The sequence below is a fragment of the Hirundo rustica genome, chromosome 13, assembly GCF_015227805.2.
Source record: "Hirundo rustica isolate bHirRus1 chromosome 13, bHirRus1.pri.v3, whole genome shotgun sequence".
NCBI classification, from domain to species: Eukaryota; Metazoa; Chordata; class Aves; order Passeriformes; family Hirundinidae; genus Hirundo; species Hirundo rustica.
Window position 1 is genome coordinate 20,076,583 of NC_053462.1, and position 19,425 is coordinate 20,096,007.

The 19,425-nt window shown below is 46.9% G+C and overlaps 1 protein-coding gene across 10 annotated transcripts in view; it reads left to right on the plus strand.

The window, feature by feature from the left end:
• PPIP5K1 (diphosphoinositol pentakisphosphate kinase 1) overlaps positions 1–19,425 on the plus strand; it is a 44,801-nt gene that overhangs the window by 4,727 nt on the left and 20,649 nt on the right. For all 10 annotated transcript variants that reach the window (XM_040076857.2, XM_040076866.1, XM_040076860.1 and 7 more), the window contains exons 3-24: positions 181–355; positions 889–1,084; positions 1,177–1,267; positions 2,262–2,347; positions 2,581–2,735; positions 3,699–3,800; positions 4,086–4,247; positions 5,306–5,427; positions 5,886–5,987; positions 6,720–6,806; positions 7,242–7,317; positions 7,825–7,934; positions 8,884–8,969; positions 9,357–9,485; positions 11,455–11,576; positions 12,375–12,557; positions 13,383–13,524; positions 14,451–14,674; positions 15,586–15,713; positions 16,192–16,306; positions 17,687–17,794; positions 19,041–19,157. In XM_040076857.2, the coding sequence (XP_039932791.1) occupies positions 209–355; positions 889–1,084; positions 1,177–1,267; positions 2,262–2,347; positions 2,581–2,735; positions 3,699–3,800; positions 4,086–4,247; positions 5,306–5,427; positions 5,886–5,987; positions 6,720–6,806; positions 7,242–7,317; positions 7,825–7,934; positions 8,884–8,969; positions 9,357–9,485; positions 11,455–11,576; positions 12,375–12,557; positions 13,383–13,524; positions 14,451–14,674; positions 15,586–15,713; positions 16,192–16,306; positions 17,687–17,794; positions 19,041–19,157 (2,790 nt within the window). In that variant the 5' untranslated portion in view covers positions 181–208. The remainder of the gene's footprint in view (positions 1–180; positions 356–888; positions 1,085–1,176; positions 1,268–2,261; positions 2,348–2,580; positions 2,736–3,698; positions 3,801–4,085; positions 4,248–5,305; positions 5,428–5,885; positions 5,988–6,719; positions 6,807–7,241; positions 7,318–7,824; positions 7,935–8,883; positions 8,970–9,356; positions 9,486–11,454; positions 11,577–12,374; positions 12,558–13,382; positions 13,525–14,450; positions 14,675–15,585; positions 15,714–16,191; positions 16,307–17,686; positions 17,795–19,040; positions 19,158–19,425) is intronic.

Consider the following 19,425-nt stretch of genomic DNA (forward strand, 5'->3'; position numbering starts at 1 on the left):
CCCTCCCACCCTGAGAGTGTCTTCGTTCCCTCTTTTTGTGCTGGGTAGCACTATCCCTGGGCTCCCTCATGCCAGATCAGTCCCTGCCCTCCCTACCATCACTTGCGTCCGTAATGCAGCTGGCCGTGGCATTGCCCTGCGTCTGACCTCTCTCTCCCTATTTTTACACTGTAATTCCAGAGCGGGATGGTCAGCCACCAAAGCTGCGATGTCGTCCCTGACGACCTCCAGTGAAGGAGAGAACGCCACTCCCAGGTTTGTTGTTGGTTCCAGAGATGATGAGACAGAAGTTCTGGGATCAAACATGAAGACAGACGAAACTGATTTCTTTGAAGATGACGAAGAGGAGGATTTGGTAAGGAAGTCCCAGCATTCTGGGTGGAGCACCCATGCATGTGGTATCCCTGGGTCTCAGCCAGGTTTTGCTGGGGCTGTAGGTAGTTGGGACTGCAGGGGACACAGCACCTCGCTGTGTGGCACAGCTGTGGGACACAGCAGTGGCATTTATGACAGGACACATTGCATCATGCTGCTATGCTCACTGCCTCAGGAAATCCAACTTGTTTTGCTTGCAGGTCTGATTCGGGAAAACTAATGGATTTCTTTGTTCTAGAGACTTAACCTGACACTCCTGTAAACCTTTCTGTTCCACTAGGGAAATTTTTGAGGAAAACTCTGGCACCCATGAAAAGGGCAAAGGTGTCTCTGCAGAAAGAAAACATTCATTTTTTTCTGTAACCTCCAGGAATAGGACGCAGAAAAAATGATCTCCAGCTCCTGACTGCTTTTGGTCCCTATTCAGTGTTACATTAAATGCTACTAAACAGATCTCTGTCTTCCCCTCACATTAAATGCTACTAAACAGATCTCTGTCTTCCCCTCTGTCAGCCACCAGAACGGCAGATTGTGGTGGGAATCTGTGCCATGACCAAAAAGTCCAAGTCAAAGCCTATGACACAGATTCTGGAACGTCTGTGCAAGTTTGAGTACATCACAGTGGTAATCATGGGAGAAGATGTTATTCTGAATGAACCGGTGGAGAACTGGCCCTCTTGTGACTGCCTGATATCTTTCCACTCCAAAGGTAACACATCTGTAGCAGTCCTTAGCCTGCTTGAGCTGTGGGCAAGGGAGTTTCCTTTCAGCCTTCCCCTCTGTCCTCACCCTGTATTTCAGGATTCCCCCTGGATAAGGCAGTTGCTTATGCCAAGCTGTGCAAGCCATTTCTCATCAACGACCTTGATATGCAGTATTACATCCAGGACAGGTAGGTGTCTGTGAGCCACTAAAGCCCCTTCCCTCTTCCTCTGATTCTTCTCAGTGTACTGTGGAAACTCCATTTTTCTGGTCACAAAGGAGTGAGATGAGCAAGAAGGGGACCTTAGTGTTGACTTTTTTGGGATTTCTTCAAAGCATGGATGGGGATGGCTTTGAGGGTAAAACTACTGAGACTATATAAAACCATGCTTTGTTTTCTGGTGTAAATGTCTTGTAAGGAGTGGCTGGGATGTAGGGAGTGGAAGAGTTCTCACAGAACATGGTTGCCATGGCTAAAGCAAAAACACTAGTCTCTAAGCAGGAGAGCCAGGTGGTGAGATGGGGCTCTGGATCAGAAATTGGGAGCAAGGCTGGTTCAGAATCTGTGGAACATGTGGTGTTTAGACACATGAGGTTTCTCAGTCATCTGTTGGTAGAGGCCACCAGCAGCCATGTACTTCAGCTATTACACCCAAGCTGCTTTGGCTGTGTGTGAGTAGGTCCCCTGTGGGATCCTAAACCTCCTGCCTTGTCTTTGGAGTGGTGAGCAGTGTTATGTGGATACTGGCAGGCATCCCAAGTTGTAACTAGTGAAAGAACTGGGGTTTGCCCCTTGACACACGATGAAAGAAGGCTCCTGCTGCTTCTGCCAGGCCTGGGCACTGGGCAGCTCGGCATGACAGGGAACTCTTCAAGAGAGCAGGTCTGGGCAGGTGGTGTGTACTGAGTGTGCTGCTGTACTTTGGGCACATGCTAATAATTCAGTGTCCGTGTTTAGGCCAGGTAGAGATTTACTCTGGGGCATGTGTCCAGAGCAGACTGAGGCAAATCCCATAGTCTGTAGGACGTGTCCAGAGAGCATATGCTGAGAAGTACCTGCAATCTGTCTTGATGCTTTTTTATGTTCATCTGACTCTGTTCTTCATCAGTGGGAGTGAAGTCTTTCCCTTGATGAGTACTGAGAATCTTCTAAACTCCTCTGTTGCTGCTTCTGTCTTTCGCAGGCGTGAAGTGTATCGGATCCTTCAAGAAGAGGGAATAGACCTGCCTCGCTATGCTGTGCTCAATCGAGATCCTGACAGACCAGAAGGTTGGTGTCCAGCCTCCACTAAAAGCCATTTCCCCAGGCTCTGCTGTTTAAGATAGTCTGCAGAGGACAGATACTGGCAGTCATGTCAGAGGCCTGACTCATAAGTCTCTTGGGTTTTTTCGTGGGAAAAGGTCCCAACAGCAAAACTGGCTGATGGGCCTGGAAGGGGCTGTGGCTCTGCACTCAGACTGCCTCACCTTTCCTGACGAGCTGCTGCTGTGCTCTGTCTTCAGAGTGCAACTTGGTGGAAGGAGAGGACCATGTGGAGGTAAACGGAGCTGTTTTCCCAAAGCCATTTGTAGAGAAGCCAGTCAGTGCTGAAGACCACAACGTGTACATTTACTACCCGACATCAGCAGGTGGGGGTAGCCAGCGGCTCTTCCGTAAGGTGAGGAGGGATCTCCAGAGCTGCTGTTGGAACCAGCAGATCTGAGACCCATGTGGCTTCAGGAAGGAGTGTTGGGGCAGGTGAAGGGGGAAGGAAGGTTTTGTGTTGGGGAAGTTTAGACCTTAGAACTTTTAGTTCAACCCCACGTACCTGGGAACCACAGAAGGACATATTAGTGGTAGTGCTGACTTCACCTTTCCTATCCTCTTGGTGACCTTTATCCTGTAGTCATGGAGCACTGTGTCCCTTTCTCAATTGCATGCTGATTTCTCCTGGGTTTATCAAGATGAATTTTGCAAAAAACCTGTGTTCCTCTCATTTACATCATTCTTGCCCTTCCCATTTAGTGTAGCTTGCACACATGATAAAAGCAGTATTTATTCCTAGATTCCACAGGAAATCTGCCCTTACTCACTTCCCCCACTTTGCCAGTGAACAGTTATAGTTGTGATGTATCTTTTTTCCAATCACACATCTGCCATTAACAATCCTAAAAGAATTGTTCCCTTAGGTAAGATACAGGTATCGAAAGCCTCACTAAAAATGAAAACAACATCATCCTCAATGTCGATAAAATCGGTCATGGTCCTAGAAGGAAGTTAAATTAGTTGGATTATCAATTGTCATAATTTATTTTCATTTGCATATTAGTTAGACTCCTTACTTTGTAGGTATTTGTTCACTTTTTTTAGTTCCATATCCTTTAAGTGACCGGAGACAAATTAATAGTCTAGAATAACCCTTCTCCTCTTTAAAGCCTGGAAAATGACATACCTGCTCCTTGCATTTTAGTCTCTTTTGTCCTCCATAAATAAGTGTGCTGTAACAACTGGGGGGCCTGAGATGCTAATCCATTAAATCTGCTAAATTCTCTACATATGGGATGAAACTTCCACTTTTCTGGTTCCATCTAAGAAAAGGATCCCTATGCTCTTCCCTGAGGTGTTTATTCTGTGTTCTCAGATTGGCAGTCGGAGCAGTGTGTACTCCCCAGAGAGCAGTGTGAGGAAGACAGGCTCCTACATTTATGAAGAGTTCATGCCTACGGATGGCACTGATGTAAAGGTAAGGAAAAGCCTGGAATGGTGCCTTCCTTTGTCAGGCCTGGGGGAGCTTAAGTTCAGCAGTTCTGCTTAGGTCCTACTTAGGCTCTGGAATGTGTGTTTAAGCTTTGAGGTGCTGACTGTGCAGTTTCAGCCCCGAAGTGGGGAGTGGGTGCTCTCTAGATATCACCAGGAGAAATGTGTGAGACCGTCTCATCTCCTTTTCTGTGTCTGCAGCAGAAATACCTTCTGGAAGCTGCAGTTAAGTCTTGGTGGCTATGTCAGGTGTAACTCACTCTATTTCCAGGTGTACACTGTTGGGCCAGACTATGCCCATGCAGAGGCTCGCAAATCCCCTGCTTTGGATGGGAAAGTGGAACGGGACAGTGAAGGGAAGGAAATTCGTTACCCAGTCATGCTGACTGCCATGGAGAAACTCGTTGCCCGTAAAGTCTGTGTAGCCTTTAAGGTCTGTATTTTCTTTCCTGTGCAAGCAGGACTACACAAATGTCTGATCTGTGTAAGGGTTGGTGTTAAAACTTTTCATTCTGGCGTGTCTCAGGCATGGCAGTCCTCCATGCCTGATGCCCGTTGTTGGTCCTGCTGGCTGTGGCAGTTTTCTGGGCAGAGGTGACTGGGAAGGCAAGAGAGCCTGCAGAAAATGTCCTCTGGGCTGGCAGGTGCCTGGTGTCCCACGTACATCTGAGTATTTAATACTGGATCCTGAGCACGCTGCTCTCCCTCTGACCTGTGCTCATCCTGTCTTGACTATTTCTTGCTTTTGTTTATGTGGAAAATTTGGTCTTATTTTCTTGGGTTTTTTTCCTTTTCTTTTTCTTTTTGCATTTTGGTACTTGGTTTTGGTTCTTTAGTTTGTTTAGGCTTTTTGTTTGTCTGGTTTTGTTTTGTTTTGTTTTAACTTTTTGGGGCTTTTTTAGATATGTCTCTGGTGCAAATTTATGTTTTATTTTACAGTTGGCTAGAGTGAATATGAGTCTAGGTATGGTTCCATGACATGTTCAGCAGTGTTAGCGGAAGAAGCTGGCTTCTTGTTCCTGCTCCACTGCAACTGGCATCCCACGCAGTTGGGCTGATGCAGATTTGGTCTCTTTTCTACCTTTAGTGATGGGTGTCTTTGGTTGCAGCACTTCTTGTTTGTGCTTGTCAGTCTGGTTCAAAATTATTTGATTTGAAAGGAAGAGCAGGATATCCAAGAGCTGCTCTGTTTCAGGCCTTTAGAGCTCTGGGATTAGCCCTGATGGCTTCATCTGGGGACTTGTGGTTAAGGCCTTTGGTACAGCAGTGTAGGTGTAAAGGTCTAGGTAATGGCATGTCTTCACACTTGTTCCAGGCTTCTGAGGTGGGCATGGAGTGGAGGATGGCTGTAGCATGAGCAGAGCTGAACTGGGCAGCACTGGCTGGGTCTGTGTATGCCCCACTGGCAGGGTAGCTGCTGTCCCCCACTGCTGTCCCCCACTGCTTCCTTCTTGTGTGTCTAAGTCCCAGATCCTCTGCTTCCTCCTGCAGCAAACCGTGTGTGGGTTTGACCTCCTGCGGGCCAATGGCCACTCCTTTGTTTGTGATGTGAACGGCTTCAGCTTTGTGAAGAACTCCATGAAGTATTATGATGACTGTGCCAAAATCCTTGGGTATGAACAATCCAAGTTTTGATTAGGTGGTAAGGTTACTCACGGCAAAGTAAAATGAAATGTGGAGTCCTGGTCAGTATGTCAGAGAAGTCTGCAGGTGGTTCATGTGAGTCATTTGTTCAGCAGGTTCATGAAAGCTTGGCTCACGGAGGAATGGGTTATTTTCAAGCCCTGGAGCTCCTGCCTGCATTGGCATTAGCTGTCTTTGTCTACAGCTGGATGTGTCTTCCAGGACTTTTCATTGCATGCTAAGCCCAGTTGTGGTATTGGTGATGTGGGGGAAGCTGGTAGCCCTTTGGGGTGCCCTTACTACCCCATAGTGTGATAGGTGTCTCTGCAATGAAAGTGAGGGGAAATTCTGTGTCTCTCTTCAGGTCTTTCAGCAGAACTGCTAAGGAGGAGGTTGAGAACCAAGGGAATGGATTTTCTTGTGAGTGTTGTATTTTGATTTCTTCCAGAAATATAATCATGAGGGAGTTGGCTCCCCAGTTTCATATCCCCTGGTCCATCCCAACGGAGGCAGAAGACATCCCCATCGTCCCCACAACTTCAGGCACCATGTGAGTACCTGCCATTTTCTCGAAAGGATGCCAGTGATGGCTACATGAGGGACAAAGTTTGAAAATCCCTGTCCAAGGGCCTGACACCACTAGCAGCATGACATCCCCCAGCTGCTGTGTTGCTTGCCACCCTGAAATGCCTGTGCAAAGGCTTAGCTATCCACATGGAAGTTGTGACAGGTTGGAGATTACTTGTAGGTTTGATGAATGCAGATGAGCAGTAACTGAAGAAATTACAGAAGCTGCGTACATGGCTTTCAGAGGGACCGAATTTTTCACTGGGACAGGAAAGAGATCAGGACAGATTCTCTAGCTGGCTGCTACATGGAGAAAGTGCATGTTGAGCTACCAGTGAAACAGGTGGAAACAGCCATGGAAACAGAGATAGTCATATTACCTGTATGCTTAGCAGCCCCTCATTTGATACCTTTGGCCTTGCTAGTTTTCTAGCACGTAAGGCTAAAAGGCTAAAAGACCAAAGGCCGGAGTTTCTTTGTGATCCACAGTGTACTTGTACACTGGTATGGAACCACTCAACTTGGTAGTGTCTGTAGAGCTTTGACTCCCTTTGCAGCCATGGCACTCATGTTTGGTTTAGTCTGGGAGAAATTTTACCCCTGCTGAGGAAAGCTGTCAGAAGAATGGAGCTGAAAGAACAATGGGAAACTACTTCCTGGTGGCTGTTCTGGAGTGTAGGGTCATATTTGTCATCTCTATCTTATGTTTCCCCAGGATGGAGCTTCGCTGTGTTATTGCAGTCATCCGTCATGGAGATCGCACACCAAAGCAGAAGATGAAGATGGAAGTGAAACATCCCCGGTAAGAGCCAAGGGAAGAAGGTGCTGTGCTGCTGGGAAAGGACGAGGGCCTGTTTTCTAAATCAGGAGCAGAGGGCGGAGTGCACAGGAGGCAGTACCTTTTCCTGGCCCATCCAAGCAAATGCTTTTTGATCAGTTGAGAGAGACCCCTTTCCTCTCAAGGATCCTGGCACCTTCTGTGTGAACATTGGATGGGAGAGTGAAGGTGTGGTAGGTGCTGAAAAGGGAAGTGCTCCACTAAATGGGAAGCTAGTATCTGCTTCCTGGTTGTATTTTGAAAAACACTTGTTTTTTCAGAATTTCTGAAGCACAGGGAAGAGCCAGCAGCCAGCTGGTTCTCCCTTAAGAACAGAGACTGAATGCACATGTAGGGATGACCCTCCTTGTATTATTGAAACAGCAGAAATTGGATCAGCATTCTTTGTTGTCTGTTCAGGTTCTTTGAATTATTTGAGAAATATGATGGTTACAAGACAGGGAAGTTGAAGCTGAAGAAACCAGAGCAGCTACAGGTGAGGAAGTACATTCTGTGGTTACTGTGTGGGATATGCAGGTAATACAGATCCTGGTGCGAGGCAATTCTTTGGGAGGGTGCAGCGCTCCGAAAGGGCAATAATCTGTCTCACCAGTGCTCCCTGTCTCATCCTGCACCTTGTGCACACTCAGCTGGGTGGCAGCAGGAGAGCAGAACGGAAACTTCTGCTGCCTGATGCACACACTGTAGGATGCAGGTGACCTGATGCAGCTTGCCCACCAGCTATGCATCTGCCTCTGGTGGCAGATGGGTCCATGAGAGGGATTGGGGCAATTGGAGGTACTGCTCAATAGGGCAGTAGTAGTACAGCATAGGGATGAAACAAACTGCAGTGTGAAAGTTTGTCCTGCCTGAGCTGTGTCTTATGAAATGACATGCCTCTGAGGAGTGTCTGCATGGATCTGATGCTGGGTGTAGCTGTCAGGAGGCCTTACAGGAGGACACTGGTGAGTCTGAGGCAGAATTGCTCTCTGTTTTCCAACAGGAAGTGCTGGACATTGCACGGCAGCTTGTGGTGGAGCTGGGAACCCACAGCGATTGTGAAATCGAGGAGAGGAAATCCAAACTGGAACAGCTGAAGAGTGTCTTGGAGATGTAAGAATTCCTATCTTGGGGCACTGTGGGTTTGCCTCAGAGTGTGTGATATGGAAACAAGCTATGCTGCTGGTGCCCTGGCCAGCTGGTGCTCAGAGATTGGGGTCTCCTCTGTCCCCTGTTAGTAACTGTACATGAAAGGCACCATGCTCCTCACCTTTTCTCCTTGACACCAAAGCCCTGCTGATCCTTGTCCGAAGTGTGTCTGATGTTTGCCTAAACAACTTGCGGCCAAACTGAGCTTTCTTTGCTGCAGGAGAGGAACTGGGGGCCTGGAGGGACCATGTTGATATGAAGGATTTTGGTATAATTGAAACAAAACTCATTTTAAATAAAGTTGTCCTGGTGCCAAAAGTTTAGCAAAAAGGAGCTCAGAAAACATGAAAAGATGTTCATGTACTCTAAGGTTTTGTACAGTCAAAATAAAAATATGGAGGTATTGACAACTTTTAAACAAAACTAGGGTTCCTCTCAGGACTGCAGCTAGCTATGGCACACACAGCCAGCATCATGTTCACGTCATGTGTGTGGAGCACAGAGGAGGACTTTTTGCTGTGATTCCCTTCTCTGATCTTTCTGCTCCTTGGAGACATGGTTGTCCTCAAAGCATCTGTCAGAGTGTTTTTTTCTGTGATTTCATTAATCCACTTGTTAAAGATGTAGATAGAGTTTAAAGCCCTAGTGAGGAATGACAGCACAGAGTGCTCTTGGTAGAAGAGCAAGGGAATGTATCTTTGAATTTTGTTTGAGGGAGCTGTTTGGCTTTTTGTGGGGGTGTATGCTGGGTCACAGGGAGATGACAAAAATCATGTTCCTTGGCTATGGGTGTTGGAGCAGAAAGTCTCTTGCCTGTGCTGTACTTCTGCTGTGTACTGCCTGGGGGCCTCTGGGCAAAGGTAGGGTGGAGTTGATTTGTTTCAGTTTTTTTTTTCTCCATCCCTGGTGACAGGTATGGACATTTTTCTGGCATTAACCGTAAGGTTCAGTTGACTTATCTGCCTCACGGACATCCAAAAGCTGCGAGTGAAGATGAAGGTAAAGAAACTTGATGGTGCTATCCTGATCTTTAAGACCGGAGTTCAGGTGTGAGTGCAGCTACCCTACCTGTATAAGCCTCTGGACATGCAAGCAGAATTGGTGACCCATATCTTATCTTTGCTCACATCATGGGAAGGATTGGAGGGATGCCAGTACACCCTGGCTGGGTCTACAGGGCTTGCACTTCCAATTTTGTGAATGTCAGCCTATACTTTGAAAAACTAGTGATGCTGAATTTCTTGCTGATTTGTTTCCGGGGGTTTTGGGGTCAGGCTTGTGTGGAGAACACTCTGCAAGGTGCTGATGATAACCTCTTCTCCCATCCTCTCCCTCTGCAAGTTCAGGTATGAGATCTGATGTAGTGAATACCTTTTTGTCTCCTAGAAGCTCGCCGAGAGTCCTCCCCCTCCCTTCTCCTGGTGCTTAAGTGGGGTGGAGAGCTGACCCCAGCAGGAAGAGTCCAGGCTGAGGAGCTGGGGCGGGCCTTTCGCTGCATGTATCCTGGAGGTCAAGGTGAGTTTGTCCAGGTACCTCTGGTCTTGCCTCATGGCTGCCAGGCTGCCCACCCCAGGTGAGGGTTGCTCAGGCATCCGTGGCTGTATACAGCCTCTGGGATTAGTTTTTGTTCTTTTGAGTTGGCATGGTAGGAGTAAATAATTCAGGTGGGTTTTGGAGCCAAAGATCCCTAAGCTCACCAGAGAGGTCTGCTGTTAAACTTCAGCATGTCTTGGAGTGCAACAGCTTTCTTTACATAATGTACCAGGATTCAAAAAAGAAACCTTATTATGGTTCTAATAAGGTACATTCTGACGGAGCAAATACAAAATGTATGAATAATTAACACGGAATTTAAGTCAAATGTAGAGAAAAAAGGAGATCTGTCTTGGAAGACAGATAATTCTGCCCTGAAACAGTAGAATAAGGAGGTAACTTCTCCGTATTTCTCCACCATAATTCTGTGATGCTGAAAAGCATCTGATATATACGCAAATCAACAAGAGCTGAAAGGGGAAAAAACCCCAAAACACTGAGATTGCCTTTGAGTCACGAGTAATACACTGGGTTGATCCAATGAGCCCAGTATTGGCTATGCTTTTCTTTGACTTGTATGTTTAATTAATTCAATTGAATTAATTACATTTCAAGTTAATTAATGAAATTTAAATTGTATTGGAGAAGATTTCCTTCTGGAATAGGAAAGAGTTACCTTTGGTGGAAGAGGATCAAGTCAGGGGACACTTAAGCAAGCTGTACATACATGAACCCAAGGGCCTTGATGGGCTGCACCCATGATGCCAAGGGAGCAGGCAGGTGTCCCTGCAAGGCCACTGAGGATTCTCTTTGAAAGGTTCTGGGGATGGGGACAGGTCCCTGAGGACTGGAGTAGAGGAAGTGTTGCTCCTAGCTCCAAAACTGACAAGAAGGAGGGCCCAAGGAACTGCAGCCGGGTCAACCTCAGCACAGTCCCTGGGCTGGTAATGGAGCAGCTGATCCTGGAGATCATTCCTGGGTACATGAAGGATAGGCAGGTGACTGTGAGTAGTCAGCATAGATTCACAAAGAGAAGTCATGCTTAACCAACCTAATAACCTCCTACAGGGAAGTGTCCCCTGTGCGTAGATGAGAGTTATTGTGAACAACAGGTTTGTAGACTTCTGCTCCATGTGGCTGTCCATGGAGAAGGAGAGATCTTGTTTTGCAGGGAAGTGCTGTGTTCCTGGGTAATGTTTGGTGCCTGGCAGCTTTCCCAAGACATACATCTGACTTCTGGCTGGTGCCTGTTCTTGTCTGTCAGGCTGTTTCTCTGAGTTGTGAGCTCAGAGCTGGGAGTGGTGTTCCTGTCTTGTCATGCAATGTTACTGGGTACTGTCCAGAATTGCCCTGGGATTCCAGGTAGCAGCAAATAGTGACCACTGCACCCTCTTTGGAGGTCAGGCTCAAGAGCTGCATGAGTTACTTTCCTCCATTACTGATCTGACTCCTGTGGTTGACTCAGCCATGTGAGATAAACTGGCAATTTGTGCCATGAGATAGTTGTAGCTGTACGGGATCTGCTTTGGAAACTTCCCTGCTGACCCACCTTCCCTGCAGTTCTGAGGGCTGCAGGACCTGCTCTCACGCAGTAAACAAGCTATCCTTGGAAGTGATTTTTTTTTTTGGTGCATCATCATTCTGCGCCAGGGTATTCAGGCTAGCAGAACCACTATAGGCTGTTCAGTAGCGTTTGCTGCAGAATTTGGGCAGCATCAGACTTGACTGGTGAATGCTCACTTTTTCCCTCAAAATGAACTTTCCCAAGTTAAGCAAAGCCTTTGTTCCATTTCTAGTCCCTGTGTATAGCTACATAAATGCTGCCTATGCCAGTGACTAATTCTCTACATATCTTTGTTACTACAATAAAGTTTGTTTGTCTAAACCAGTATATTCAGCTGATAATTTTGCATGTGTGAGAATATGAATTTTGAGTTGTCCTTGGTTCCAGGTGATTATGCTGGTTTCCCTGGCTGTGGCTTGCTCAGGCTGCACAGCACTTATCGCCATGATCTCAAGATCTACGCCTCAGACGAGGGGAGAGTTCAGATGACAGCAGCAGCTTTTGCAAAGGTCTTTCTTCTCTTTTGGGCATCTGGTTGTTCTGCTTCCTTACTCTTAAAATATGCCGGTTCTAAAGGAGGCCGTGATGAGGTCTTGGGATGAGGAAGGAGTTTTCCTAGGATTTTGCCCCTCTCTGTTGGATGGACTGGGGTACACTGTGCTAATAGCAGGTGTGTGGGGCAGTACTGAACATCTGGTGTATCTGCACACACCTGTCACCTTTAATGTCCTGTCCAGGACAGGACTCTGACTCAAGAAGGAGTATAGATGGGTTATTTGCTGGTGCTTGATGTTAGAGCACACCAGAGGTACTGCTGAGTATTGATTGCCTATAGAATGAATGTTTCTGGGGTGTCTGGCTAGCCAGAGGGGTTATTCCTTGCCTGCTGCATTTAAAAGGGGAGTGGAATGTCTTTGGGCACAGTGTTGGGTGGGGGCTGGGGAGAAGACAGGTTCATTTGCAGCAAAAGCCAAGGGGAGTCCTGCAGTGGCCTCAGCTGATCTTCAAAGCTTTCACTCACTGTATTAACATTTTCAAGCAAACTGAGTTGCTTGAAAGTTGAGCCTGCTCAACAGTTGCCTGGACAAATCTAGGGCTGCTGCCAGCAGAGCTGTCCTTTGCTGGAACAGCACTAGAAGCATGACAGGGTCATCTCTGACTGGAGGGAATGTTGCTGTAAAACTGCTCTTCAAGGACACTTGAGATTTTACTTAATTATGGCCTGAGTTCTGGCCGTAAAACTACCAGAATTTTTGTTGCTTGGGTTGCACAGACCTGAAATCTTGTCCTGTGTGGTGTGGCTTTAGGGTCTGCTGGCCCTGGAAGGAGAGCTGACCCCCATCCTGGTGCAGATGGTGAAAAGTGCCAACATGAATGGTCTGCTGGACAGTGACAGTGATTCCCTTAGCAGCTGTCAGCACAGAGTGAAGGCGCGACTACGTGAAATCATGCAGAAGGATGCTGAGTTCTGTGAAGAGGATTATGAAAAGGTAAAGCACCAGTGTGGCTTCATTGCTCCCGGTGTCTGGAAGGAGAATGGCATTGCTGCAGTGGTTTGATGTGAACTGTGTGTTATGTGAACAGTGTTTTGGTTAGTTTGAGATCAGTTCTGGTCAAAATGAAAGGATATGTACAAAAGTAAGCAGGTTAATAGCCCTTGCTCTTCTTTGAGTCTCTTTCAAGACTGATCATGGTGCCTTCCTCTCCTTTCAGAATTCCCAGTTCCTTTTGTTCTTGTGCGTATGCTGAAAGAGCTCCTGTATGCTGCTCAGACCAATCCCAGCTGCTGTGGGAGTCTGCCTCACTGGATTCTAGATCTATGCTCTGTGCACATGTGAACAGATCTTTTGGTTGCAAATTGTTGTGTGTCCTGTCAGGTTCTGATAGCTGCAGAGTAGAGAGCATGAGCTGCATCCACTGAAAGCACTGAAAGCTGGTTCTCCTGCAAGTCCTCAAAATCCTGTTTTTCCCAGGCACTGAAATGTGATTACTGGACTGAAATCCTTCTAGGAACATATTTATCATCTCAAAGAACTACTTAAAATGAAGCCCTTCTGCTCAAGCACAGAAGCAAAATAAGACAAGAGTGGATATTGTAGGTGAAGGGAGGTCTGATCTGATGGGAGCAGTTGTTTGCTCCCTCTGAGTTTGATCCTGAGGAAAATTTTAAGACTGACTACCCCTAGGACTAGGCCAGCTTATTGTGCTCAGCGGGGAGCACAGCTTTTGTCCCAAGTCAGAAAGCAATATGGCTGCAAAAGGCAGGGTTCCCAGTTTGTGAAGACTAACTAATTTCTGCTGGAATCTTCTTTCAGCTAGCACCTACAGGCAGTGCTTCTCTGCTCAACTCCATGACCTTTATCCAGAACCCAGTTGAGGTCTGTAACCAGGTGTTCACCCTGATTGAGAACCTCACCTCCCAGATACGAAAACGTCTAGAAGATCCAAAATCTGCAGGTGGGCAACAGAACTGGAAAGGGTCTGGAAGAGATTAATTTATTGTTACATCTTCTGAGCTCCCAAACACCACTAGGGCTTACGTGTTGCCCTGAGATTTTTAGCCCTCTAATTGTTTGCATTTTTGTAGTGGAGTTTCTCACGCATTGTAACATAAGCAAAGTGATTGTTTTTTGCATCCCTCCTTGGAGGAGGGACAATTGATGGACTTCTAGTTTGACCAGTGGGGTCGGAGAAGCAGCAACCTCATTCTCCAATCCCTAGTCATTGTCCAGAATCAAAGTTGAGAAATAAACTTCCCTCTTTTTGCCCTGACTACGGACTGTGAGTGTCATTCTTTTTGTGTCCTCTAGCGACAGCTTATGATTGTCTGTAGCAAAGAAACTGTAAAGTGTAATTCTGTATGTTCTATTGATGTGGAAGGCTCCACTTTCAATTACTGTTAAAGAGAGCTGTAATGTAAAGGAAATTATATGTGCATCTTGGTTTAGAGTAAATGTAAACAGCAGCAGTATAGCCTGGAGGGCTATGCCTGTGTTTTTTCAGGCCTTTTCTGGAGACTGTAAGCAGCAAGTTTTTCAGTCACAATTTGCTCATCTCAGCTTTTCTAGTAACAGTACAGAAGCTTTACAAAGGCACCTTGAGGACCTGCCATGGGATTTATGGCAGAAATAAGCAACCAGGCAAACCGTCTCACTTTTCTCAAGCATTTCAGAAGTAGCCTGTTGCTGCAGGTTAAAACTCCTGCAACAACTCCAGTGGCTTTTCCAGACTAGGACTCCTGTGGGTGACACAAGAATTGGAGCCCTTTCATGCTGGGAGAAGTCAGTCACGGCTGTCACTTGAAATCTCTGCAGCAATAACCAGGGTTCTGTGATTCTGTGGTTCTAGAATGTGAATGTGGTTTGATGTTCTCTGCTTTTTAGACCTGCAGCTGTACCACAGTGAGACTTTGGAACTGATGCTGCAACGCTGGAGTAAGCTGGAGCGAGATTTCCGTATGAAGAATGGGCGCTATGACATCAGCAAGATTCCTGATATATATGACTGCATCAAGTATGATGTACAGCACAACTGTGCACTGAAACTGGAAGGCACAACTGAACTCTTCAAGCTCTCCAAAGCCCTTGCAGATGTGATCATACCCCAGGTATAGCCTGTATGATGATGCCTGTGGTGCCAATTTCTGACCCTTTGCCTTTGTGTTTCGTCTTGATTCTCTTGCACTTCAACTCCCAAGGCAGCATATCACAGTAGGGTGTTTCTCAGATCTTAGTGTTTGTATAAAGCCAAAACCATTTATGACTTGAAATGTGGCAGGACTGGGCTGCTGGTTGAGGATTCTGGCAGGGTCGGAGTAATGAGCAGCTGATAGAGCAGCTTTTCCATGTTCGTTGTAGTGCATCACAGCACAGCTCTGTGCCTTGTGTGTGCTACAGCAACATTCCATCCTCCTCCACATGCAGGGCGGTGGAAGTGAAGGGAGATTTCTGTGTTAAAGTTCTGATAAGTTTGTTTTTCTTCTCAAACTAGGACTTGTTCAGTTTGCAGTGTTGAGTTGCTTCTTGCAAAGTTTAATTTGTATGGGATGAGTTTCTACCAGTAAGGTCCGGCTGCCCCTGTAGAGAAGAAATGGTCTAAACTTTTTCAGTGTTGCTGGTGAGATGCAATCTGACTGTTTTCAGCATAACACTGAAGTTTTTATCTTTGCCAATGGCAGTTGTTGCTTTAATGCTCACACTAGCTCAGGGTACAAGTTTGCGTGTCACGAGACCGGAGATTCACTCATGGTACTTGCACCTCTCAGCTGTTGGAAGGATACTGACAGTCATGTCCAGACATAACTGGGGTTCTTGGAAGAGTCTCAGTCCTCTGTTACCCCCTGTAATACATGGGAAAAAAAAGTGAAAAGCGTTGAGTGACATTTCTCTTCCTGTCCTTGCTTGACCAGTGGTGCTGCGGACTGGGCTGTTGAAGTTAAGCGGCCTTTTGTGAAGAACCGTTATGTGAGGATGTGGCAAAGAACCAGGGCTCAGGATATCTGTTGTTTTGTTCCTGCAGGAATATGGGATTAATAAGGAGGAGAAACTGGAGATTGCTATTGGCTTTTGTCTTCCTCTCATTAAAAAGATCCAGCTGGACCTACAGAGAACTCATGAAGATGAGTCTGTCAACAAACTGCATCCGTTGTAAGGCTTGTGCTGCTTGCTGCTGGCAGTGGGGAGGGCAGCTGTGGAGCAGTGGGGTGGTTCCCATGCCAGAAGAGGGTACTGTTGTGGAAGGAGGTACTGAGCATACACGGAAGGACTCTCCAAGAGGAACGCATGTTGGTGCTCCTAGACCTAGAAGGCAGATGGAAAAGGCACATTGAGACTGCTGACCAGAAGCACAGGGCCACAAAAGCTTGTACCCATTGTAGCCAAATGGTGATGCCTCGTCCCTTTCCCTGCACAGGGCCAGTGTAGAGTGATGAGCCTCCTACTGTGTGTCTCCATTAGGATTCCACAAAATTTGTTACTCCTGTGCGCAGTGCTTTCATTATTTGTTCTGTCCTGCTGCCTTTGACATTTCCCAGTGTCGGGCTGTGTCATTCCATTAAGTGTACAGAATGTGTGATAGATGGCAGTTCATTGGCGGATGAGTAACTGTGGGCTGATTTTGGTTTAGGTACTCAAGAGGAGTGCTGTCACCAGGTCGCCATGTTCGAACACGGCTGTACTTCACCAGTGAGAGCCATGTGCACTCCCTGCTCAGTATCTTCCGCTATGGGGGGTTACTGGATGTAAGTGTCCCAGCAATGCTCACAGAGTAAGCCTCTATACTTTTTTCCGGTAGCCTTTTCCAAGGTGGGCAGCCCTTAAGCCGCCTCTCCCACTAATGCTGTGCATCAGTGGTGTCTGGCCAGCTCCATCTCAGCTGTGTTTGCATGCTGCAGCTTCCTGCCTTTCTGGCGTGGAGGAGGATTTTTCTTCCTCAGTGCTTCCCTTGCTTGCACAAAGATATGTTCTCTCCAAGATCTGTCCTGCTAGTTTCAGGTAAGCAGACCACTTACCTGTCTAGGAGAATAGCAATATGAGGCAGTGGAGATGAGTGAATTTCTTCCTTTCTGCTTCCTTCAACTCTTTATTTTAAGAGCTTGGTCCTGTATTTATAGTCTTTATATCAATTCTAAGTCAATAAAATCAGTTTTCTTACAGAGGAAGTGACTTGAAGTTGCAAATTCACAGGATGTGCTCTCTCCCAGAGAGGCAGATGGCACATTTTTAGGGATCATTTCATCCAGCTCACCCTTCACTTTCTCTCTCTTCACCTGCTTCCTGAATGAATTGGCATGCAGACCCTGAAAAAAGCTCTGCTTTACTCTTCTCAAGAGGTTCTCTGATTTATCTTCCCATTTTAAAGCATGGTCTGAAATGCCTTGAGAGTTTGGACTTGCTTAGCAGGCATGATTTCTGGTGTCTGTGGCAGCTTAGCATATCTATAGACAGCGATCGGAAAAGTACCTCTAAATGACTCGCTGAATAAGATGCTCCCTTTTTCCCTGACTCAAGTGCCCATGGCCCATGGGTGCCATGTTGTCAGTACAGGGAAATTGGGCTGCATCTGGGTTCTTTGTAATGGAGGGTTCGGTTCATGTCCATCAACATGGTGATTGGCTCCAGAGCATCATGGGTGGCACTTCAGGTGTGACTATTTCCTGGCAGTGTTGGGAGGCAGTGAAGGGTGGGCTGCCCTGCTGTGCAGAGCCCAAGGGTTCAGTGTGTCTCCAGATTTTTCGTTCAGCGTCAGGTAAAGGCATTTCACTTGGTCCGTTACTTAGCACAGGTTCATTCCTTGTGCTCCTTTCTGTAGTATGAGAATGGCTGTGTTTGGGAACTTGCTGTGGGCTCTGCTTGTCTCCAGTCGGTGTGGCACAGTGGCTTGCAGCTCAGACCTGCACATGGGTAGCGTGGGCAGCTGTAGCAGCCCTCTGTGCAGCTGCTCCTTGCTGCAAGCACTCCACCACATCGCAAGGTCATTTCTCCATGCAAGTTAAGCAAGGTGCTTTTGTCCTGACAATGTTACCTTGTGGAGAGATGAACTCTCTCAGTCACATTTCACTGAATGCTGCAAGGTGTCTGCTGTTGCTTATCCCATGCGACTGTTTATGTGTATATATCAGGAAAACAAAGACCAGCAGTGGAAGAGAGCCATGGACTATTTGAGTGCTATCTCAGAGCTGAACTACATGACCCAGATTGTTATCATGCTCTACGAGGACAACAACAAGGTGAGGGATAGAGCAGTAGGATACAATGCTTCCTGCCCTGTTGCAAGGCACAGTCCTCAGACATGAGTTCAGTTGGAAGTCTGTAACTTGAGCTCTTGCTGCTTGTGAGCAAAGACAGATGGATCATTAACACAACTGCTAGTTTTTAGTTTATGTGGGAGGCAGTGACCCAGTTAAAGCTTGTTACATGTAAGCAGAATGTCGCCCTGAGCAGTAATACCGAACTTATGTGATTAATACTATTTTAAAGTATTTCCTAGTGCAAAATTATTTGCTGTTTTTAAGTATTAATTACAAATGAACAGTAGGAAAAAATAAATGAAGCTGAGTAATTGATTGTTGTTGATTTGTATTTTTTAAATACGTCTAGAAAATATCCAGAAATTCCACATCCATAAACTATTTCTTATTCTAAAAGTGGGCAGGTATAGTTAGGGAAGTATATACAGGTATATTCAGGAAGTAAAGAGAATAATTTAATAAACAGCTGGAATGTGGGAGCTGAGGGTGTTTGCTCTAGGTAGGTTTGCCACCAAACTGCATGTCCTGGCTGTCAGACCTTTTGACTTAGGTCTGTGATGCAGGAGGCTGTAGTGGTGAGGGGAGCGGCCCCTTACCCCACACCTGGTGGAGTTAGAACCTTGTATTCACAGAGCTGGTGTGAGCTTCTAATGTTAGAAGGGATGCTTGTCAAAAAACATGTGACTAGAACTCTCACAAGAGGTGCCGATATGTCAGTCAGTCAAGATGAGTTTATATGGGTTTATATCATTAGTGCCAGATACTGTAAAAGCTCTGGCTTCCTTCAAAAAAAGTTAATGAAAAATTATTATTAAAGACAGTTACTTAAGTCTTGGAACAGCCTGATTGAAGGTCCGGGAGGGACCCAGGCTCCCCCTGTCCTGGCATGTGCTGAGTTTGCAGCAGGAGTGGGTCAGAAGGGGCTGGGGTTTAGGGGGGTGCGTGTATGTATATAAATAGAGCCCAATTTGTTATACTCCTCTGTGGCTGTTGTCCCAGAATAGCAACGGTCAGAATGCCTCAGCTGTGTGCTGATCAGGGCTGTCCTTTTGGATGGGACAAACCTGGAGCCATTCTGTTCATGCTTGTTGCTCCTGCTTTCCCTCCAAAGAATGGGCCTGGGATGCGTGCTGGCCAGCACAGCGGGGTGGCACCTTGGCCTGTGCTGGTGGTAGGATTAACTGGGTTTGGTTCTTTATCTATTCCCTGTGACATGTGTTCACAGGACCCCTCTTCAGAGGAGCGTTTTCATGTGGAGCTGCATTTCAGCCCTGGTGTCAAAGGCTGTGAGGAGGACAGGAACATACCCACTGGGTTTGGCTTTCGGCCGGCCTCAGCAGAGGTAAGTGGACACCTGGGCAGGAGCTGCCAGCCCCAGGGGACACTTGGGCACTGTTCTGCTCTGTCTGGCTCTACTGCAGATACTTGCTTGTTGGCAGTGCCCACAGGGAGCTGGCAGATCGTGTCCATGTCCCGTTTGGGTTCGTCAGGGTGGCTGCTGGGACTGTGGGTGCCTCCTGAGCTTGGCAGAGCAAGAGATCCAAGCCTGGAGCTGGTGTGGGGCAGCATGGGCAAAGGCCACGTGCCTGTAGACTTGAGTGGAGTGTTTC